The sequence below is a fragment of the Dipodomys ordii genome, unplaced genomic scaffold (genome assembly GCF_000151885.1).
Source record: "Dipodomys ordii isolate 6190 unplaced genomic scaffold, Dord_2.0 Scaffold38, whole genome shotgun sequence".
Taxonomy (NCBI): Eukaryota; Metazoa; Chordata; class Mammalia; order Rodentia; family Heteromyidae; genus Dipodomys; species Dipodomys ordii.
In genome coordinates, this window is record NW_012267254.1 from 6,059,389 (window position 1) to 6,083,319 (window position 23,931).

The 23,931-nt window shown below is 45.2% G+C and overlaps 1 protein-coding gene across 1 annotated transcript; it reads right to left on the reverse strand.

Annotated features, from left to right (window-relative positions):
- Positions 1-6,382: 6,382 nt before the first annotated feature.
- Sash3 (SAM and SH3 domain containing 3) lies at positions 6,383-20,735 on the reverse strand. Its single transcript, XM_013018154.1, has 8 exons — positions 20,480-20,735; positions 12,263-12,358; positions 11,726-11,872; positions 9,891-10,032; positions 8,529-8,677; positions 8,172-8,381; positions 7,873-8,023; positions 6,383-7,324 (listed from the first exon to the last, which is right to left on the reverse strand). Exons 1-8 carry the CDS (start codon positions 20,534-20,536, stop codon positions 7,134-7,136), a joined length of 1,143 nt encoding a protein of 380 aa, XP_012873608.1. The 5' UTR covers positions 20,537-20,735; the 3' UTR covers positions 6,383-7,133.
- Positions 20,736-23,931: the final 3,196 nt, after the last annotated feature.

Here is a 23,931-nt window from a genome sequence, read left to right on the forward strand (position 1 = left end):
TATTGATAGGTATCGCATTGAATTTGTAGATAGCCTTGGGAAGTATTGCTATTTTCACGATGTTGATCCTTCCAATCCAGGAGCATGGGAGGTTTTTCCACTAAGTTCTGTTTTGATTACCTTTTTCAGGTTTTCAAAGTTTTCATCATAGAGGTCCTTCACTTCTTTGGTTAATTCCTAGGTATTTTATTTTTTATGGGGCTATTACGAATGGAGTTGCTTTCCTGATTTCAGCCACACTTTTCTCATTGTTGGCATACAGAAAAGCCATTAATTTTTTTTTTTTGTGTGTGTGTGGGGGGATCCAGTCGGAGACCTAAACTCTGGGCCTGGGCGCTGTCCCTCAGCTCTTCAGCTCAAGGCTAGCACCATACCACTTGAGCCACAGCACCACTTCCGGCTTTTTTTTTCTGTTATGTGGTGCTGAGGAATCGAACCCAGGGCTTCATGCATGCAAGGCAAGCACTCTACCACTGAGCCACCTTCCCAGCCCTTTTTTGTTTTTTGTGTTTTTTTTGGGGGGGTCCTGTCATGAGACCTGAAATCTGGGCGCTGTCCCTCAGCTCTTCAGCTCAAGGCTAGCGCTCAACCACTTGAGCCACAATGCCACTTCCGGCTTTTTTCTTTTTTCTTATGTGGTGCTGAGGAATCGAACCCAGGGCCTCAGGCATTCAAGGCAAGTGCTCTACCACTGAGCCACCTTCCCAGCCCTGCTGGGTTAATTTTATGCCCTGCTAATTTGCCAAAGTTTTGAATCAGCTTGAGTAAGTTGGGTGTGGAGTCCATGGGATTCTTTAAATACAAGATCATGTCACCTGCAAAGAGGGAGCATTTTACTTCATATTTCCCAATTTGGATCCTTTTTACGTTTGCATCTTTTCTTATTGCTGTTGCTAGGCATTCTAATACTAGATTGAAGAGAAGTGGAGAGAGTGGACATCCTTGTCTCATTCCTGAGTTTAGAGGAAATGGCTTTAGTTTCTCACCATTAAGTATAATGCTGGCTGTAGGTTTGTCATATATAGCCTTTATTGTATTGAGGAATATTCCCTAGATTCCTAGTTTTTCCAGAACCTTCATCATAAAGGGGTGTTGGATCTTGTCAAATGCTTTTCCTGCATCTATTGAGATAACCATGTGGTTCTTATCCTTGCTCCTGTTGATGTGATGAATTATGTTAATTGATTTGCATATATTGAAACAGCTTTGCATCCCTGAAATGAATCCTGTTTGATTGTGGTGTATGAGTTTTTGGATGAATTGTTGAAGTCGATTGGCTAAAATTTTGTTGAGAAGTTTTGCATCAATGTTCATCAAAGAAATGATGAGACCCTGCCTGGTTTTGGGATGAGGGTTATTATGGCTTCACAGAAAGAGTTCGATAGTGAACTTTCTCTTTCAATTTCATTGAAGATTTGGTGTGAGCTCTGCTTTGAAGGCCTTGTAGAATTCTGCTGTAAATCCATCTGGTCCTGGGCTTTTCTTAGATGGGAGGTCTCTTATTGCTGTTTCTATTTCGATGCTTGATATGGGTATGTTAAGTTGGTTTAACTCATCTTGGTTTACTTTTGGCATGTCAATATTTGCTAGGAAAAGATCCATTTCTGCCAAGTTCTCAAACTTATTAGCATAAAGGTTTGAGAAGTATTCCCTGATAATGTTCTGAACCTTGGTTGTTTCTGTGGTGATGTTTCCATTCTCATCTCTGAGTTTGTTTATTTGGGTATGTTCTCTTCTTTTTCTGATAAGATTTGCTAAGGGTCTGTCAATTTTGTTAATTTTTTTTTAAAGAACCAATTCTTTGTTTTGTTGATTCTTTCTATGGGTTTTTTGGGGGGTTCTAATTCATTTAATTCTGGTTTAATTTTATTTATTTATTTTTGGGTCTGCTCGTGGGGCCTGAACTCTGGGCCTGGGCACTGTCCCTCAGCTCTCCAGCTCAAGGCTAGTGCTCTACCACTTGAGCCACAGCGCCACTTCTGGCTTTATTTTTTGCTTATGTGGTGCTGAGGAATCGAACCCAGGGCCTAGAGCATGCAAGACAAGCTCTCTACCACTGAGCCACCTTCCCAGCCCCAATTTTATTTATTTCTTTCCATCTACTGGATTGGGGTTTATCTTGCTGCTCTTTTTCAAGGAGGTTCAATTTATTGATGTAGGAACTCAGAGCTATAAACTTGCCTCTGAGTACTGCCTTTGCTGTGTCCCAGAGGAGCTGGTAATTTGTGTTCATTTTTGTTGAATATCATGAACATTTGAATTTCCTTACTAATCTCTTCCATGACCCATTGGTGATTCAACAGTTTGTTACAGGACTTTACAGCCTCCATGTGTTACAGGACTTTCTTTGGTGGCTTTTGGGGTTGAGTTCCAATTTTATTCCCTTGTGGTCTGAGAGCATGCAATGTTTCTGAAAGAGATATTCTTCTTTTTCTGATATTTTCCTTTCATCAACTTAGAGCTGAAAGTAATTGCTCAGAGTTGGTCTGTTGTTATTTGTTCTGTTTTGTGATGCAGGAGATTGAACCTAAGACCTTGTACATGCTAAGCAAGTGGTCTATTGCTGAGCCTTACCAAGGAGTTTTAAAAGGTTGGGGCTCCTTGGGTGTATGGTGCTTTCAGTTCTAAGCTGGCAATCTACCACTTGAAGAATACCTCCAATATGGGTGTGCAGAATTTTAAAGCCCTTTGTATGTTATTTTCCACTAATTCCCATCTTTCCAAAAGTCTTTTTGCTTACCTACAGTGGAGACCAGAGGTTTGGTCCTTATTGTTGGTTAATTTAGTTTATTTTTATTTGTTATTTTTTCCATCAAGGCTGGTGCTAGATTTCTCAAGCCCCACCTCCACTTCTAGCCTTTTGCTGGTTAATAGGGGATAAGAGTCTAACAAACTTTGCTAACCCAGCTGACTTCAAACCAGGATCCTCAGATCTCAACCTCTTGAGTAGCTAGGATTACAAACAATAGCCATCAGTGCCCAGCTTTGTTTGGTTTATTTTGAGACTAAGTCTTGCTACATATCCCAGGCAGGCATGAAATTTGCTATGCAACTAAGTCTAGCCTCTAATTTGAAGTTTTCCTGCCTCAGCTTCATTGGTTCTGGACTATAGGTATGCTTCATTGCCATTGGCAATTATTTTGTCAGTTGTGGGGCTTGAATTCTGGGCCTGGGCATTGTCCCTCAGCTCTTCAGCTCAAGGCAAATGCTCTACCACTTGAGCTACAGTGCCACTTCCGGTTTTCTAGTGGTTTATTGGAGATAAGAGTCTCATGGACATTCTTACCCAGGCTGGCTTTGAACTGTGATCCTCAGATCTCAGCCTCCTGAGTAGGTAGGATTATAGGTGTGAGCCACTGGTGCCCAGCATTTTGTTTAATTTTTGAAAATTAAAATGCTTGTTTTTCCTTTGAAATTCAAAAGAAACAAGAATGTAAAAAGTGAACAGTGGAACCCTAGTTCACCTCCTAGTTCATCTCTCACAAGACAGCCATTTGGTGCTGATTTTTCCAGTCTTTATTCTGAATGTTTTCATTTTTTTGTATTAAAAGCAGAAACATCCTAGAAATAATGTTAAATACTTGCTTTTCTCCTTGATAGAATAGAAACTTAATTTACCACCAAATGTCTATGTATTGTTTACATAATTTTAAACTTCAGAGTAAAACAAATCAAAATTTTGCCATACCATTAAAATAGTTTTCTATAACATTATGATTTATGGTTACATGGCAAATCAATTTACCATTAATGTACCTATTTCTCTTTTTGTGTTGTTTTAAAGTATTTGCTATTATAGAGAGAGCTGTTGTGAAGATCCTTGTCCATGTATTTGTGTGTCTTTGTATGTCTCTGTAGGGCAAATCTTGGAAGAGGAAAGGATGAATCAAAGGTTCAGATTGTCCTCTGAAGTGCCCATAGCCAAAGCCTTTTGAGAAGCAATGAAGTATAGGAGTTAAGTACCTAGGCTTGGGAATCAGGCTTTCCTCTGACTCTGTGGTTTCCTAGTCATCCTCTTCAACTTTTCTGAGCTTCAGTTTCCTCCTTTGCAAATTGGGATGATGATACCTAACTCAGAAGGACACTGATAATGTATGTGCTGATAAAGTGCTCAGTCCTGGGTTCACTGAAGTCAGCAATTATTCAGTCCCCTTGGGGGATTTAAAGCTATTAGGGCTCTTGTTTCTTGGGTGAGGATAATGTTCAAAGAGGATGACCTGGAACTAGGGTGGCCTTGTCCTCATTCTTGTAGCAGCTGCCATTCCAGTCTGCTCTTCCAAGCGCAGTTAATGCTGCAGAAACAGAAAGGAAGCCAGGAACCTCCCAGAAGATGGTATAATCATACTGGGCATTTAATGGGGCCCAGCAGGGGCCCCATTTTTTCAGAGACAAAGCCTTGCTGGTCTCAATTCTCCCCCTCTTTCACTCTGAACAACCCCAGGCAGGCCCTTCTTTGCAAGGGGGAAAATTCTTCCAGGTTCTTATTAAAATGAATGGTTATGCCAGGCACTGGTGGCACATGCCTATAATTCTAGTTACTCAGGAAGCTGACATCTGAGGATTGCGGTTCAAAGACAGCCTGGGCAGGAAAGTCCATAACACTTTCATCTCCAATAAACTACTAAGAAAAAACCAGAAGTGGACTACCCTTGAGAAAAAGAAGCTCAGAGACAGCACTCAGGCCCTGAGTTCAAGCACCAGGACCAACTCACACACACACACACAGACACAGACACACAGACACACACACACACACACACACACACACACACACACAGAAGATGGTTATGGGATAAGGAAAATAGCTGTCTTACTGTGTGCTCTCAGACCTCTGTGAAGCCTGTGGTCATGAGAGCCTGAACCCTCTTACCAGGAAGGCTGATTAGAGGGAAGGGCATAGCTACCTAGGGCATTGGGTAGAGCAGGTCTATAGAGTCAAGGGCATAATTGGGGAAGGAAAAGATGGCCCAAAGAGGACAGTGGAAGGATATTTTGCTGAGACTATCTTTGAAGGAGACCCATTTGCTCCTCTTCCCAACTCTCTCATTAAGAAAAAAAGCTAGTACCAAGCATTGGTGGTTCATGCTTGTCATCCTAGCTACTCAGGAGACTTAGATCTAAGGACTGCAGGGTTTTTTTTGGTTTTGTTTTGTTTTGGTTTTTTTTTTTTGGTCGGTCATGGAACTGGGCCTGGGTGCTGTCCCTCAGGTCTTCAGCTCAAGGCGAGTGCTCTACCTCTACCACTTGAGCCACAGCATCACTTCCAGTTTTCTGAGTGGTTTATTAGAGATAAGAGTCTCACAGACTTTCCTGCCTGGGCTGGCTTTGAACTGCAATCACTTACTAGCTACAATTACAGGAGTGGACTACCAGCACCCGGCTCTGAGACTCTTATCTCCAATTAACCACTCAAAAAACCAGAAGTGGAGTTGTGGGCCAAGTGATAGAGCACTAGCCTTGAGCCAAGAAAAGCTCAGAGACAGCACCCAGGCCCAGAGTTCAAGCCCTGTGACCAACTAAATTAATCAAGTAAACAGAGACATTTAGTTGTTCCTATATTTATTGCTATCAACAAGTCCCCTTCCACACCTTCATATTTACATCCAACTCCTCCAAAGCTAGCTTTTACTGAAGTTCATGATAGTAGGCCAGCAAGCATGGTCACATCTAGGTAATCCTAGATATAGTAGGCAGTGTTTGTCCTGCACAAGGGGAGAGCTCTCAGAATGATTGAGGGCACAGACTGCTACTGGGATAAAGGGAAGCCCCACCAACAGGTACTCTTTCCCCGTTCTATAGTTTATCATCACCAGAACTTTTAGCAAAGCAATGTTGAGGGTAGCAGACTCTCATTGTCAAACACAGTCCTTTCTTTGCTTGTGAGGGTCCATAGAAATGGTCAAGGTTATACCCATATCTGCATTTGGCTTCTAAGGGCCAGTTGTGTCTTTAGAAGCAAGATGTGACCACCTGCCATCTATCACCTGGGAAAACTCATTTGAGGAGGATAAGAACAGAAGGGAGGCATATATTGAATGAGGTATGGATAATTCTTTAAGCTGGGAGAAGTTGGGGCTCCACCTGAGCTCATACTTTCATGGGAAGCTATAAAATAGATGAACAGAGCTGGGTGCTGGTGGCTCACACCTGTAATTCTAGCTATGCAAGAGACTGCAATCTGAGGAACATGGGTTGAAGTCAGGCCAGGCAGGAAAGTCTGTGAGACTCTTTATCTCTAATAAACTACTCAGAAAAAGCTGGAGGTGGAGCTGTGGGTCACGTGCTACAGCCCTAGCCTTGAATGAAAAATGAAGCTCAGGGACAGGGCTCAGACCCTGAGTTCTAGCTCCAGGACCAGCAAAACAAAATCAGCAACAACAAAAAAGATTAACAGAAGTCATTTCATTTGCAACCCAAGGCCCCACCAGGCTCCTCAATAAATTCCACTGGTGTCGCAGGCTGAAAGTAGCAAAAGGGTAGACACTTAAAGATGCAGAGCTGACAAGGCTCTTGATGGCCATTCATTTTAACCCCAGCCTGTCCTAAAGTCAGAAGTCCAAGGGATAGCCACTTGGGTCAAGTCTCAGAGTGATACAGTGGCCCAAACCTCTAAGAAGTTAAGGAAGACAGTGGAAATGGTAGCTGTAACTTTCTTCAGACCTTTGGGGACTCTGGATTCACCTATATCTAAAAAGGGTCCTACAAAATGGGCAGCTTCCCTAGGGGTTTGAGAATGACCTGAAAGACTGACTCGGCACCTTTTGTAGGAGCAGTACAGCAGCAGAGTGGGAATGAGAAGGGTTTGGGGGTCTTGGTGACAAGGGACATGAGAAAATCTCTTGGTATTCCACTTGGTGTGGCCAGAGCCTGGGAGTGGATGGTCCTAGGAGGGGGCTGTGCTGTCAGTTGCTGGTGGAAGGAGGTGTTGGGCAGGTGGGATGTGCCTTTAGACAACACCTTACCCACTTCAGCTGAGCCTGTAGGGCTCTGGCCAGGCTATTGGCCATAAGCCCTGATGGGAAAGAAGGATCAAGCTTTCCACCAGTCTTCTGGTCCAGGCCATTATAGGAGACTGGATCAATCCTTGTGGCCTCTGTAGCTCAGGCCCAGCCCTAGCCCATGCCTTCTTCATGTCAAGGTGCTCCAGCCAGGGAAAGGCCATGTAGTTGCTCTTCAGTGCTGGCCAGCTCTGCCTCATCTCGCCCGCTCTCTGAGCCTTCGAAGCAGCCTGAGTCACGAGGGATGTCCACCTTGGGATCTGATACTGTGTGTGCCACTGGCTCCTGGTTGCTCTCGGTTCCCTCTTCTGCCTCCTCACTGCCAGCTGCCAAGGATGAGAAGAAAAGATAGAATGTGGGGCCTTGGTCCTAAATTGGGAGGTCAGGAAGCCCTGGGATGTCTCTTAGGGGCAGTGAGGGTGGAAATCTCATGTATACAGTCAGGTTTCCCCTAGCCTTCTCTGCCACCTCTTCCTCTCCTCTCTACACTTCCAGCTAAAAAGCAGATAGGAGTTATTTCCAAGCCCACAAGATCCAAATTTTATAGTTCTGAAGTGGAACCAGGCAACCGGGACTTGAATCTTGGCTCTGTTACCCAAATTTGACATTTTATATAAATGCTTTCCCTTCTCCAACCTTAGTCTCCCCTTTGAACCAAAAAGGGGTGGGGCCCAATCACCTCTACAACTTCTTCCTCTATTTCTTCCCCCCACCAAGTTTCCCTGACATTCAAATTCAAGTGCAGAGACTGCCTCTCTACTGTGGAGGGGCTCTGGGGTAGAGTGTGTATGCAAGATATAGGGCCAGGGCAAGCCTTTGCCCCTTGGAATGCCAACAGGCCTCAATGCCCATCTTTTCTCCTGAAGCCACTCACTGTCATAGTCCAGTAGCAGCTCTGCAGCTGTGAGCAGCTTAGCTCGGTGCTGTGGGTCCATGATATTTAGCTCATTGAGGTGTGTTTCCCGCAGCTCTTTGAAGTCCTCCAGTGTCTGGTAGCCATTGAGCAGCAAGGTGGATGTGTGCTCCTGGGGACAAAGGCAAGCCACCAACTGTTTATAAGCCATCCCTGTCTAGAACTTTCCCCCTAACACGTAGCAGTAGCCTTAGGCCCCCAACTCAGGAGCAAGTGGGCCTCTCTTGTTTCTAGATACCAGTACAAGTCTAAAGTCAAACCTCCAGGCCAATGCGCTCCAGCAGTTCATGCAGTGTCTTCGGCTTGGGCCTTTTGCCCTTGCTCTGGCGGCGACTGGTGCGGGCAGGCCCCACGGTCTCCTCAGGCAGCACATCCACATAGATGAACTTGAAAGAACCCAGCTTGCCATTCAGCAGGCCCAGCCATGTGCCCACGGGCGGCTTTTCAATGATCTGGATCACATCTCCTTTCTGTTTGGGGAGGAGAGGAGAAGAGGGTAGGGAAGAGAGGGGTAGGGTCCTGTGGCTTCTGCTGATGTTCTGCTACCCTGGCTCAGTCTAGCCTTCTTTATGGCTTCAGCCTTCCAGATTCTTGAGGGGCCTGGACGCCAACCTTACCTGCAGTTTCAGTGAGTCGTGGTCATAGGGGCTGGGAGTGAAGTCAGTGTGGACTCGTGCCCGACCACAGAAGGGCCCTGTGTACTGAGGGGCTGGTGGTTCCTCCACGAAGCTGCCAGAGCTTGGACTGGGGCTACAAAGTTCACTACCTGCAGGAGATAGGGTAGGGAGTGGAGCAGTTTCAGCTTTGTCCTAAGACACCGGGGGAAGTCCGAGCCTAACAGGTGCTTTCCTTGGAAATGCCTAGATCCAGGCTGGAGAAAAACACTCTGGCAAGCCTCACACTGCAGCAGCTAGGGAAGGGGAAAGGGGGAGTCAACCCATCCCTTTGGCCACCTGGAGAAGGTGAACTTCACCTCTGGGGTCCCAGCTAATGAAAACTTCATAATAGGAAGAGAAATTGTTCATAGATCAAAGTATGAGCAAGCTGGAACCTTAGAAGGTTCATATCCCCAATGACCAGATGAGGAAACTGGAGTACAGATGGGCCGAGTGAGTTACTCAAGGCCTTTTACTCTGCTGAAACTTGGCAACACTAACCCCATAGACTTTACATTTCTTCACTCCCATTCCAGTGCTCCTTCTACTCAGGAAAGTCACACTTTGCATTAATATTTTTACTTTCTCTACTTAGTAAGACTCAAGATTTAGTTACACTATCTCACAGAAACCCAGACATATTCTTTCTCCATGGGAAGGGCAGAGTGATGTGCATCTTAAGTGGATTTTTGTTGGGGGCACAGAAGTGTCTGTAGACCCAGACAAACAGGAAAATTTGGAATGGGCCTGAAGATCAAGAAAAGCAGTATTTCAGGGCTCCCTCCCAGAGCCCACGGACCCTCCTCCAGGCTGGGAAGCTCATCAACTTTTTATCCCCACAGAGCCAGCTGTTAAACAGCACACTATTGAAAATGCTAAGTGGTGCCTTAAGCCACCAAACCAAGCTGGAGCCAAGATATCTCTCTATAGCTGGACATCCTATGTTCCTATACCAGTCTAGGATATCAGAGGCCCAGGAGCTATAGTCTCTCTCTCTCCCTGGAAGGGTGAGAACAGGCTGTTCCAACACAGCAATGATATTCTTCCCCTGTGGGCCCCTCCAAGGCCTGAAGACAGCTAGTGAAAACTCCTCTATGGCAGACCTGAGTCACTTTGGACAAGTCACTTAACTCCTCTCAGTTTCCATATCAGTGAAGTGGGGACGATAATATAATTCTATGAGATTGTTATGATAGTTCAAAGTGAAGGTTGGGAAAGTTCCAGCACGCAGTCAATAAACATTCATCTTTCTTACCATCCCACTGACACTGCTCTAACCTTTTCTCTAGATGTGGCAAGTACTCTTCTACCTGCTCTACTCACCTGTTGATGCCTGGCGAATGAGCACTGGGAGGTCATGCTCTTCCTGCTCGGAAAAGGCCAAGGCCATCTTCTCATGTCCAGGGCTTTCCAGGCCAAAGTCTGGAGATGTTGGGGAGGCTGAGCCCTCCTCCAGTGTGTCTCCCTGCAAAGAGGTGGGTAGAAGTCTTGAGCAGACTCACTGGGGGACAGATGAGCCAGGCCCAAGTGCAGAGGAACTCTGTCACTTCTGCCTTAGTTTTTTTTTTTATTTTTAGGTCTGAGACCAAGGCTCAAGCCGCTTTTACTCATTGGCTAGCTCTCTACCAATTGAGCCATGCCTCCAACCCCTATCCTGCCTATGTTGCAGAATGAGTCTCACTAGTGCCAAGTGAATGGGGTTTTTCAGCTTCTAGTGCCAATGTACATGAAGAAATTATGCTATTATACACACAGAAAAGGCCATGGTGGCAGAGCTTGGACTCAGAGTTATTGTTATGGTCTAGTCGAACACAGTGGTGCTAAAGAACAACTTACTGTGTCCTCCTGTGTGCCAGACCTCACTATTTTCTTGAATAAAACTCTTGAAGACAAGAAGAATAGTTGGTCTGAGTTAAGAGATGAAGAGTAAGCTTACCAAGGCTCATGAGAATCCATAACCAAGTTGTTCCATAGCTCCTCCCACCTCACTACATTTCAATGGGATGATGTTTAATAGCTGGCTCTCTGGGAATAAAGGCCCCAATGCTTTGCCAATTTTTGTGTTATAAATACTCCCTCATCATGATCACTGGGTTAAACTACCAGTTGAGGTGGTAGAAGAGATTAAGACATTTCTGCTGTACAGATACCATAGACACAAATAGTCTCAATATAGGTATGTTATGGCCCCTGTTTGCAGTGGAATTTATTTCAACATCACTATGTATAACTTGATTTTTAGTGATGGTTGTATTCAACAACTGGCTTGCAAGATTTCTGACAATTTAACCAGCTGCTCTCTCAAGCTGGTCGTTAATTCCAGCACATTACTTCTCAGGGCTTCCAGCCCAGCACCCTAGACTCCCCATGTGCTTTAAACTACTTGGACTGTGCTTGCCCCACAGCTGTCTATGGGGCTGAGGCCAGCCTTCTTGATTTTCTTTACATTCTTCAACTAAACAATGGTTTGACTTACAATCATGTGTCTTGCTGATGGTGTGAAAGCAATAGAATTTGGATCTTTGCCCAGGCTTGCACTATGCAGTTTGGTCCTGTCTGGTGATGCCAGGCAACAGAAGCAAACTACAGTTCCTCATTAGCCACAAAATCATGAAGGGAAACAACTGATACTCTACAGGGTGCTGTGTTGCCAAAATCTGATGTTCAGTAGGCAGGTATAGTCAATGTATTTTTAGCATGGGATAGTCTCCACTTACGATGGCTTTACCAGGACATAAATCTATGGAAAATTGAGCAACATTTGCATTTTTTCCACTATATCCTCCTGGAATCAGACTTTCCCATTCCAGGAGCTAGTTCCAAGCAAAACTTTGAGGTGACTGGATTTGCCTCAGGTGATCTCATCTCCCTTTCAGTTTTCCTTCCTCCAAAGGCTTGCCTTTGCACAAAGCTTTAGCCACCCAGACTTTCAGCCCTCCTCAACCCCCAGTCCTTCCCCAACCTGTTTCTGTTCTTATCAATACTTCTTGGCTGCTCTATTTATGGCTGCTGGTACCCTTCTTTCCTATGTGACCTTTCTGCTGGCACTGAACAGGGTTTTCATGCCTAAGTAGTGGCTGTTCAGGTGCTCATTGTCACCCCGTGCTTGAGTGGCTTCCTTAGCCCCTGGTCCCTATTCTTCTGGGCCCCAGACTCACCATCTCCTCTGACAGGGCCTTCACCATCATCTTGCCCATCTTCCTGTTCATAGTACGGGAAATCACTGCCCTCCACTTCTTCCCCAGCTTTTTGCCACTCTTTGCAGCATCCTCTGGAGTAGGGGCACCTGAGTCATCTTCTGGAATCTATGATTAAAAAAAAGAGAAGATCCAGAACCACTGGAGACCCTGCTTGGTCAAAGGACTTGGAACATGAAGAAGCTTTTGGGTCTCTGAAGATGGTAAAGGGGATGGGACTGAAAGGCCCCCATTCCCTTCCTCGTTAGCTCCAACCTTCTCCTTAGCCCTATTAATTTATCATGAATCTTCCAATTAATCTGTTAATTAATTTATAATCAAAAGAATGTAAATGAGTGTCCAGAAGTTTGGTGCATGGGAAAATTGGGGTCTTCTGTGTTAAAGGGGGCTTTGCCTCCTCCTCAATCCTAATATCTCCTTTCCCCTCTCCTTTCTCTCACCCCCCACATCTTATCCCAGAACCCACAGCCAGATCCCCCAGGAGGCACTGAAACTCACATTATCATCCAGATTAAATTCTTTCTCGCTCACCACGGGGGAGCTGGGTTTGGATTTGGCAAAATCCTTGAAGCTGCTGGAGCGCTGAAGAGAGAGCTGGAAGAAGCAGAGTGTCTCAATCATTGGTGTTAAAATGGCTGCCCTAGGACTGATCAGTGCACGCCAGGGCAGGGCAGAGCTACATGTGTCCTGAGGGCCCCAGAGCTAATGAGGTGAAGTGTCAAGATGTACTTGGAACTACATGGTTTCATCTTGTTCTTGGCCCTATCGCTGACCACATACCGAGCTCCATACTGCGGAACCCAAGACCTCAGACTAAGTCCAAATTTTCACCAGTGCCTGAAATTTGGTCCCACATTCTTGTGTGAAAGATTGAACTAGTCAGAGCAAATACATGCTCTTGCATATATGAGAACTTCACCATAAGTTAACAGAACAATTTCCTCCGGAACCCAGTGGCTCTGGCCTTCATGCCCTGGACCTGCACTGAGTCTGTTCTGTACTTATCACAACAGGGGCAGACATAATGCAGCTGGATGAACTTTTGTCCCAGGAAGAGTAAAACAATCCTGCCAGAAGCTAGCAAGACCTGGGATTATACCTTCTGGAAAACTACAGTAGAGATTTACACAGAGAAAGTACATACAGATTTGGAACACAAATGATTGCAGCTAATTTAAATAAACAAAGCTGCCATTTTCTCTTTATTCATCTCAGCTTAACCTCATCACTGATGGAATGAGCTAGCAACTGTTCACATTGGCTGGTGTTTAGGTTTTCAAGAATGACATGTTTGTGTTGATGAGACTTCTTGTAGGAAATGAGTTTTCTTAACTGTATATGCATGAGCATCTGAAGATAACAGCCAAGGCAAGGCACGAAGCAGAGCAGGCCATAGACACAAGAAGTTGAGGCTGAGCTTGTATCAAGATAAACACCCAATACTAGAAGATACACACAGGAACTAGGGTTCACAGATGGCCAGACAGATAGAGTAGGATAGACTGCAGACACCCAAGATAAGACCATGAGGAACTGAAGCCCCAAACCCACACAAAGCCAAAAGTTTCGCATCCTCTTTCCTACTAAATGAGGTGTGTGTCTAGTGGCGGACCCACCGAGTAGGGGCAGTATCACCTGTCCCTCAGCACATGTACAATTGATCCTAACTTTTGTGGACTGTAGTAGAGCACACCAGTATTCCTTTTGGGTCTTGATCAAAGCTCAGTCAGGATTCGATGGTCAAGGGTCACACATTCCTAGAGGTAGTTGACCAGAAACTAGGTCACTAAGGGGTTGTGAATGGGTATAGAGAGGGGAAAGCGTGACCATGGGTTGACTGCCGTGGTTCCCATGCATCTCCTCCATCCTCCTGCCTTAATTTTTTTCCCTTCCTATTATTGTTTCCATCTTTTCTCCCTTTCTTTCCCATCTTCTACAGCTTCCATTCATTTCCTCCTCTTGTATGCTAGGATGCAGCTGCCTGGATAACTTCCTCTTCTTATTGCATGGAAAAGAAGGAACAGAGAGAGGGTGGGCACCAGGCTGGCGTGGGCCCAAGGAGGGCAGGCAAGGCCACTATTTATAGGGCGATGGGGCCTATTATGGTCTTCCCTCCACTACTCTTTAGCCATTTCTGCAGACTAGGAGGCTGAGAGTCGCCCCTGAAGCCCCGGGGATTGGTGAGGCTGGAAAGCAAGCAGAAGGGCAGGAGTGGGGCCGGAAGCAGGCTTTGTTAGGGAAGAGTAAGCTCATGGCTTGGTTGCTTTCTAATCGTAACTCTTTCCCTGGGCCTTTTCCTGTCATTAATCTGCAGTCTAGGGGCTGGGAGGAGGGGCCTTTGGCTCTCTAGCCCTGTGTAAGGGCCCCTCTATCCCAGCTTTAGGCCAAAGCAAGTGCCACAACCCAAAAAGGCCACTGAGGTGGTGCTAGGGCTTGAGTCCAGTGCAACTCCCTAGCCAAGGATGATGGAAAGGATTGTCACAGGTCCTTGACCAATGGAAAGGGCCAGTCAGGGTTGTCTTTTTCCAGGCCCATCTCCAATCTTAGAGGCAGTGCCAAACACTGTAACTGCCTTTCATTGACCCTGGGGTGCTCACACTCAGGGCTAGATTGAAATCCTTGAGCTCATTTTGGTTTTCTGCATATTCTGTCTTTGGCGGGGAGTACTCACTGGGGGTCATGCAAGTGTGTGAGCAAGTATCATGTACTGTTGACCTTTTCAAGTCGAAGGGGAATACATGGCCTTGTGGAAAGCTACATTTCTGGCATTAGACATTTCCAAGTTCAACTGTGGGATGTGTGACCTTGGGAGACTTATTCAACTTTCTAGAAGCCCAGTTTTCTCATTTGGTTCTATTACTGCTCAGCTGCATAAGTTACTTAATGTTTCTCACATGCTGTGTTCTTATCAATAAAAAGGAAGACCAAGGCATCTACCTCATTGGGCTGTTGAAAGTGAAATGAATGAACACACACAGAGTGCTAAGAGCATCACATGACACCACAGTCCCTCACTCAGTGCTAGTTTATGCTTAGCCTTCTGTGTGATCCACCTCCAATACACTGGAGATTAAAACCAGGGCCTCACGGTGACCCAGATCCACACTCATACCCTGGGAATTTTTCCCTCTGAAAAATTCTACCTGCTCTCTGTCACCCATGGTTTCTTTCCTCCTACAAATTCCAATTGCACTGGAAGCAACTCAAACGCTCATTAATGGTAGGATGAGTAAATCAATTGTGGCAGAGTCATACAGTAGAACAGTACCAGTCAGTGAGACAGTGCAATTATCCCAATAATATGGATGGATGTCATCAATACACTATTGAGAAAAAGACTCCAGCCCACAAAGTATATGTGATATGTCTCCACCTACACCAAGTTCAAAACCAAGCAGAACAAATCTGTGCTATTCGAAAACAGGAAATTGGTTACTCTTGGAGTAGGAGAGTATATACTTACTGGCCAGGGACATGAGAGAAGCTTCAGGAAGCAGTTTATTTCTTGGTCTGAGTGCTTCCTGGGTGTCCATTTTATAGAAACACACTGAGTGATAAACTGATGATTCATGCACTTATTTACATGGATGTTAAACTTCAATAAAAAAGGGGTTTCCACTGCAGTTTCAAAGGTAGCATTCTACAGAAATCCTTCCCTGATCACTGCAGAGCCCCACACTGCTTCGGGTGTCATCCCCTCCTTAGTGTCTCCTGAGCCACTCTCTCAGTTCCTTCAGTGCTGTGGATCCGTGCGTGAGTGCGTGCGTGCGTGCGTGTGTGTGTGTGTGTGTGTGTGTGTGAGAGAGAGAGAGATCTGCCACTGAAAAGTTAAACATCATTCATGTGACTGACACACTGCCAAGTGCTACATGTATGTCAGCTTGTCCCAGGTTCAGCAGCCCTTTGTTACATCTCATCTAAGAGACTGACATTAGAGAAATGATAGGTTCTACGCAGCTCATAGTGGAAAGAGAAGTCACTCAAATCCAGATGTGACTCTGGAAGGTCATGAATGTTGGTGTGCTGGGCCACCTCAGAACTCATGCAGTTGCCCACACCCCAAAAGAGAAGTGAGATTGAGTGCAGCGCTGACTGCAGGTGGAGTTTGATTGGAGACACCAGGAGAACTGTAGGGAGAAATGGCAGAGGAAGAGTTCAGAGGATGATGGACCAGGTACTAGAGACAGGATTTCTCCAGGTGGAGTTGGAACAAGAATGAGAACTGGGGATGATTGGAGTATGGTGGAGTGCTGGGTATGCCAGTGGCTGTGGTGAAAGGTACAGTACAAAAGCTGTAGAAAGCATTTGCCAGCCATTCCAAGGAATCTTGTGGGCAGTGATGCCTACAAGCTGAATGCCTTTTATCTGAAATACTTAGGACTAAATATCTTTCCGATTTTAATTTTTGTAATATTTGTACACATAATTGAGATGTGTTGTGGATGGGATCTAAGTCTGAACACAAAATTCATTCATGTTTCATGTATTCCCGATATACATAGCTTGAAATTTTTATTCTTCTTTTTCTTTCTTTTCTTTTTCTTTCTCTTATCTCTATGTCCTTTTCTTTTCTCTCTTTTCTTTTTATGCCTTCCCTCCTTTTTTCTTTCTTCCCTTTCCTTCTTTTTCTTTTCTTCCTTCCTTCCTTCCTTCTCTCCCTTCCTTGCTTTCTTTCTTCTCTTTCTTCCTTTCTTCTCATTCTCTCTTTCTTTCTTTCTTTTTTTTGGTCATGGGGCTTGAACTCAGGGCCTGTGAGCTGTCCCTAAGGTTTTTGGGCTCAAGGCTAGTGCTCTACCACTTTGAGCCACAGCTCCACTTCTGGTTTTCTTGTGGTTAATTGGAGATAAGTCTCATGGACTTTCCTGCCTGGGCTGGCTTTGAACCATGATTCTCACATCTTAGCCTCTTGAGTAGCTAGGATTATATGTATAAGCTACCAGCACCAGTTCTTCCTTTCTTTCTTTAAATAGAGTCTTACAAGGTAGTCTAGCCTGACCTGGAACATTTAATCCTCCTGTCTCAGCCTCCTGAGTACTAATATATGCACACCACCAAGCCTAGCTTTGAAGTAATTTTATACAATACTTAAGAATGCTTGCATTTTGACTGTGATGTTACATAAAGTCAAGTGTGGAATTTTCCATTTGTGGTGTCATATTGGTGTTCAAAAAGTTTCAGGTTTTGGAGATTCTAGATTTCAGATTAGGGATATTCCACGTGTACTGAAATTATGAAGCATATACTGGTGAAGTTGTCTTGATAGAGGTGTGGTATAGCAAGAGAACATGGGCAAAGTAGTGTCCTAGACTGGAGAAGTTAGAGGAAAGAAAAGATTGGAAGGAGGGAGCAACTAACCACTTGAACAGAAGCCTACATTCTGTTCTATATCCCTAGTAGGAAGTCTGCGAGGGAATTGGAAAGGGACAAGTCACTTCCTGTACCCAGCACTGGTCTATGACTGAAATAAGATGAAAGGAAATACTGAATCAGTAAGAACTTGGAAGAGATTCAAGACTCCGATGAGCAACTAAGTGATGTGTTCTGACCTCAGGGTTGCCCTAATCCTTCATGATCTACAGTAGCTACTGCATCCTCACCATTGGAGAAGTCCTACTCCCTCCTCTGCTATGCTGGCTGGAAGATCTCTTACCCTACAGCCATCTGGATCTGCACTGAACAGCTCTCCTATTGGTGGGCTTAGTATTTTATGCTTAACAGACTTTTTTAGTAGTAGTTTGTTGTGTTGTTGTTGGTGGTGGTGGTTGTTGTTGTGGTAGTGGTGGTGGTGGTGGTGGTGGTGGTGGTGGTGGTGGTGGTGGTGGTGGTGGTGGTGGTGTGTGTGTGTGTGGGGGTAATGGGGATTGAACTCAGAGCCTAATGCTTGTTATGAAGTCTCTCTACTTGTTGAGCCATTCTTCATGCCCTTTTTTCATGCTTTGGAAATCATTAGAGGGACAAGAGAGTAGGAGGAATTTAACAAATTTTGTAGTCAATAGATCCTGGCTTGCGTCCCTGCTCTACAGCTCAATAGCTGTGTGACCTACAGAAAACCCACATCTGAGTCTTGGGTATAAAATAGGGTGGTCACATGATCTGTTTTACCTTGCCAGGGTACAGTGATATGTCTGAGAGCTAAGAGATGGGCACAGTACAAAGCACAGTGCTTGGCACCTGAGGAACTCTTTCTCACGGTGGCTCCTAGAGCTGTTAAGTCTTGTTTCCTCTCCTTAAGGGATGGGACCACGGCTCTTCTTTGTAGTGTGCTCTCTAGTTTGTCTATGTCAAAGCAGGCCCCACCTTGTGCTCTTGAGTACATGTGAGCACTCATACTATTGTTTCAGGTGATCAGTATAACCTCCTGAGGTAAATCAGAAGTTATTCTCCTTTTCAGACATGAAGAAAATGAAGTCCAAAGGCAGCTAATAAATCAGTGAATTGTCCAAGCCCCTATACCTAAAACATGACAGACCTAAAAGTCTACTTTCTTGTCCCCTGCTTGGCACAATCTCCATTTGGCAGAACTGAGAGGAGAAGCAGGGGCGAAAGAGAGACTTCCCTTGCATTTATGCTTTTGCCTCCACCATATTTTGTCAGTCTCCAGAGGAGAGGGACTTGCCCACAGTCATCACAGAAGTGGTGATGGAACTGTCCTTCCATTCTGGAAGCTTGGCTTATTTTTGTTTTTTGATTTTGTCAGTCTTAGGACTTGAACTCTGGGCCTGGGCACTGTCCCTCAGCTCTTCAGCTCAAGGTGAGCACTCTACAACTTTAGCCACAGCGCCATTTCTAGTTTTCTAGTGGTTCATTGGAGATAAGGTCTCATGGGCTGTCCTGCCTAGGCTGGCTTTGAATCATGTTCCTCAGGTCTCAGCCTCTTGAGTAGCTAGGATTACAGGCATGAGCCACCAGCACCCAGCCTATGGAGGCTTGGCTTTTCTAAGAACATTTGCACAGTTATGTGGCTTAGAGTGCATGGAAGCAAGCTCGTTTTGGCTCTTGGAAACTGGTATAGACTCTGGTAGGGGTGGAGAGGAGTTTGCCTTGACTACCCTCCTCTAAAGGTCTCAGACCAGACTGTCACATAGATTTTGCTTTTCCTGGAAGAGCCATAGGCAAAATTCCAGAGGCCCACTTAACAAACACAGAATCTGGGTAATGGAAACCAAGAAAGAAGGAAGATGGCATCTGATTCTCTGGGTCATTGGACACCTTCACCTGAGGTGGCACAGGGTACTAGTGTCAAAGTGTCAGCTCTTTCTCAGACTCTTTCCTCCAGCTCAGCTCCCTGTGGTTTGGGGCCTAGCAGTGTCTGTAGAGCAGACTCTGTTTCCTACCATCGTCATCCAGAGAGCAGGGGGAAGTGGCCCCAGTCACCGCTGAGGAATGGCAGCCAATAGCAGGCCTGCTAGACTTAGTACTATGCAAGGTTTGGGCAGAGGTGACAGGGCCCATGGGAAGATTTGTGAATCTCCCCCACCCTCACCCTCACAACTGCAACCTTAGAGAAGCAGCTGGGGTGGGGACAGTACTGCCGGAAGTGGCAGCCATCCAGGACCTGAGAGATAGGGCAGGATGCACACGCCACTGCCCTGAGACTCAGTCTCAGTCACTGCCTGGGAGCTGTTCCCTTGACATAGGGGCTTCCCCCATAAAGCACCTGGTGTGAACTCCAGGGGAAATAGAGAGGACAGAATGAGGGTATGGAGTCCCTGGACTTGGCTTGAGATTTTGGATCTGGCTCCATTCTGCTTTTTTAGAGTGGACCTGTGGTCCCACTGGATGTGCAGGATGCACTTAGCTGATTGCCTGGGGAATCCTATCATCAAATCAATTTCAACAAGAGACATCTACATCTGACAGAACCTCCAAGAAACCTAGATCTGGCAGAGCTTTCAAGAATCTCCCAGTCCAGCCTCTGTCCCAGGAGAGTGAACATCTCAGCAACCTATGTCAGAGATCTTCCTTCCTGGCCTTTCAAATCTGCCCCTCCCCCACCCCACGCTGATTTTCCCCTCTTTAGCTCTCTCATGCCTATTCACCATCTCACCAGCTTCGTTTTTCATGCCTTACAAACAAGTTCCCCCTTCCCTGTGCTGTCAAGTCACCCTGCATCCCACACAGTTTGGTGTCCTCTTTCCTTGAGTCTGGAAATCACCTCAGACACCACCCATCTCCTTGGGAGCTCAATAGAGCTAAGCACACTGGGCAGGGGTTGGGCCCCAGACAAAGGACAGAGGATCTGGTAATATCTTGGCTGCATAGTTTAGTGGAGCCACCCAGAGAGTGGGATGGTTCCTGAGAGGCTATGCTTGGGCAAACATGGTAGCAAAACCAAGTGTAAAGGAGTTAGAATTAAGTACAGTCTGAGGAATCAAGTTGATTGTTGCACTGTGGAATTCTCAGATTCTACTCTGTGATCCTCACTCCGAATTTTTACTTTTTTATTCCATTGTGGTAGGATTAGATTCTGTAGCTCCAAATTTCTAGGATTCTACCTTGTAGTTCTGTTACTCCAGAGTTTTAAAAGTCCTTTTTATATTCCAATTACTGTAGTAACATTTGGGTCCTTGTCTGGTTTCCCCCTGGGAGAATGGTCCTCACCTACAGGCTCAACATATGGCCTTTTGCTCTTTTCACCTCTTAAGAATTATGGACAGGACAGGTGGAGAGCACAGAGGGGAAAGGAAGAAGTTAGCTCCCAAAGATGCTCCTCACCTTTTTCTTCTGAGTGGGCTCCTTCTCGCTGGCGTTGGAGGGCTTACGGCGCAACATGGTTCTCCACCCTGGCAAAACTCTAGCCCTGCTCTCCTAGGTGTCAAGATGCAGAGGCTTGTTGCTCAGCCTTGCCAGCACTGTCTAGGGGGCACAGCATGGACTGAGCCTTTGGCTGCTACTCTGACGGTTGTACTGGCAGCTTGGGGGTGCAGGCCATGGACACCCGGCAGCAACAGCATACAGGAAGCCCTGCCACGTGACCTGCTCTTACGGCAATTGCAGCCCTTGCTGGCCCCTAGGGAGGAAGGAAGTCCCAGCTTCAGTCTCCAGAGATTCTGATACAGACAGCTCTTTGGCTAAACAATCACAGAAAACACCCTACCCTGTTGTTGGCCTGTCAATCATCATTGATCCTGCTATAAGTTCCTACTCAAGCCTTTTACTCACTATTCAAAATCCAGAAACAGAAGAAGGACAATCTCACTGCTCCTGAGTCAGTGCCCCTGATCATTTTGTATCTTCAAGATCACTACTATTACTATCACCCTGAGAGCCATCATTTCAATAGCCATCACCACTGCTACCATCACTCCTATGAAGAGCCATCACTGGAGAGCCACCACCCCCTATTATCATCAGCCCCACAGTCATCATCCCTGCAGCCATTCCCACTGCTATTGGCGCTCCTATGGCCATCACCTTGGCATTCAGCACCCAGCTATCAGCACTGCTTCTATCACCTTCTACACATTATAATCATCCGCATGACGCTCTCAAGCCTCCAACCCTCATCACTACAGTCATCACTTCTACAACCACCATGCCTCCCTGCAGCAGACACTCTAGAGACATTATTCCAGCTTCAAGAATTTACCAGATGTCTATGTGCTCATTTTGTGGATTATCTGTGGAAGACTTTATTTTTTTTGCAATCCTAAATATGGGACATAAAGCCTTCTGCACGCTAAGCAAGTGCACTATCAACTCAGCTGCATTCTCTTCTCTTGTGGCAGATATTTTAATAACTTCAATGACTTATTCTTACTACAAAAGCATGTGATATCCATCACATACAATTTAGCAAACACATAAAAAGAAAACATTTTTAGAATTGTCTATAGATTATGCATATATAAAAATAGAATAATGAAACCAGTTGAAATTTTACAGGGGGAGGGGAGAATAGGGAGAGGGACAGAGGGAGGTTGTGGGGGTATATTGTATGTCACAATGAAACCTTCCTTGTACAACAACTGTGTGCTAATGATTTTTTTTTAAAAACGGTCATAATTTCTTCCTTTTTAGATGAGTATCCTTTCCTGTTTTAAGGATGTTACCTTTCTGTTTTGTGTGCCACTGCCATTGGGCTCTCTCTCAACTTTCTTGCTCATGATGTTCTACTGTGTGGTATACCTCCAGCCCAGCAGTTTGCTGGCTATTTGGAGACAGAATCTCAGTCTTTTCTGCCTGGACTGGCTTCAACTTCAGTCCACAAGGTCTCAGCCTCCTGAGTAGCTATGATCACAGGACTGAGCCAACCACGTCTGGCTTAATCCGTTACCTTTCTGTTTACACACCTTTTTCCTTCTTATGAAGATCATACTGCACAGATAGCAGATCATTGGTTTGGGGAGGTAAGAAAGGGAGAAGAGGAGATCATAAAGAGCACATAAAATCTTTTGTGAGTGATGGATATGTTTACAATTTTGATTATAGTTATGGTTCCAAACTATACATTTTAAAATGTGAATTTTATTGAGGGTCAATTATACCTCAATAAAGTAGGTTTTTAAATAAAAGCAGTTGTAAACATAAAAACATATTTTGAAAATTCTCATTATCTACATTTCACATGGAACTCATTGATATTTTCTCATGCTATGAGATATTTTTAACTGTATTTGTTTTTAAATTGTTATTATAAAGGTGATGTACAGGGGCGGGTAGAGTTATATAAGTCAGGTAATGGGTACATTTCTTTTTGGACAATGTCATTCCTTCCCTGTCTCTCCTAGTGTTTCCCTCCTGTACCCACCCACAAGTTGTATAGTTCATTTTCAACATAGTGTCTAATGAGTATTACTCCTGCATGTGACTGTGTTATTTGTTCACTGTTGAGCATCTCATTGGGTAGAGAAACTATGATTATTTCACCAGGCTGATGAACTTCCTGGTTTGTTTTTTAACTATTCATTGAACATCCTTAAGTTAAATATTAATTTACATTTAGTTCTTTTCTTAGGAAGAATCTAGAAAGGGAATTACTGGGCTATAAGGGAATACATACATACATACATACATACATACATACATAATCATTTATTTATACCTCGGGGCTGGACATATGGCTCAAGTGTTAGAGAACCTGCCTAATAAGTGCAAGGCTCTTAAGTTAAATCCCAGTACTGCAAAAAAAAAAAACAAAGATAACAAAAGAGAAATAAACATGGAGTAACATGAATCTGAGTATTCATTTTCAATGAGGAGTTGAAGTTCATGATCTATCACAAACTTTGATTTCTAACCTCTTGGGACATCATAAAGAACCCTCAAAGATACATATTTTAAAGGCTTTTGACTTCTGTGGCACTTGTGAAATCCTAGCTCACCACAGTTCCCAAGATGTTCTTATGACTTCCTTCCCTGACCCTACCCCACACCCTTAGACTATCCTTCTGTTGGAGGGAGGTGTGCTAAAGGAAGACAAGATCCTTCTCTCCCAAGCTGAAACCATATTTCATTTAGCTCCATCTCCTCTACCTGCAAGGCAGACTTATAACAAGATACTGGGCTTCAGATCCAGATCATTTTTTTCCAGTGGCTATCATTTTCCGGCCTGAAGGACCCTGCCAGGCTGCCCAAGGCTCTTGGCGGCTGGTTAAGGCTTTGCAGACCTGTGCATGCAGGAGCCTAGCACCATGAAGGAAATGGACCCATCAGGCCTGGGGCCCAGAATGATCTGGGGTGGGAGAGCAGCCTAGCCTGAGTCTGGGACTGGGATGAGGCTAGATTTCATTGGCTCCAGATACCTACAGCTTTGGCAGCCAGTAGCCATAAGGGAGGGAGCAGTTCGCAGAGCCTTTTGGGTCTGTGCAGCAAGCAGTGGCTGGTCCCCAGCAAGAGGGCAGGATGTGCCCACTTCCTGTTTGCTCAGCCCCAGCATTGAGTAGAGCTCACATACCACCAACCGCAGGGACTTCAAAAGCCACCAGCAAACCAGGCCCCTGGGTAGCTGAGGCTTGGGGGGAAAGGCAGGAATGTGGAGGTGAAGGCACCTGGGAGAGAATACAGAAAGGTGACGGACCCCTGGACAGATAATAAATGTTTTCAGTCCTGTCTTCCTTTCCTGTTTGCAGATCTGATCTCTGATCAGCAGCCCACCCTCTGAGGGTCCAGGGTCTCTTTAATACAGACTTGCCTTTCCTCAGCCTTATTCTATCAACAGGTGATAC

What these genes read in the sequence shown, in the direction of transcription:
- Sash3 (XM_013018154.1), bottom strand. Translation starts at nt 20,536, where the DNA reads ATGTTGCGCCGTAAGCCCTCCAACGCCAGCGAGAAGGAGCCCACTCAG. An exon ending in AGGCCCTGTCAGAGGAGATG is followed by an intron (nt 10,033 to 11,725) that starts GTGAGTCTGGGG and finishes ACCTCTTTGCAG; the next exon opens with GGAGACACACTGGAGGAGGG. An exon ending in GCTGCTACTGGACTATGACA is followed by an intron (nt 7,325 to 7,872) that starts GTGAGTGGCTTC and finishes CATCCTTGGCAG; the next exon opens with CTGGCAGTGAGGAGGCAGAA.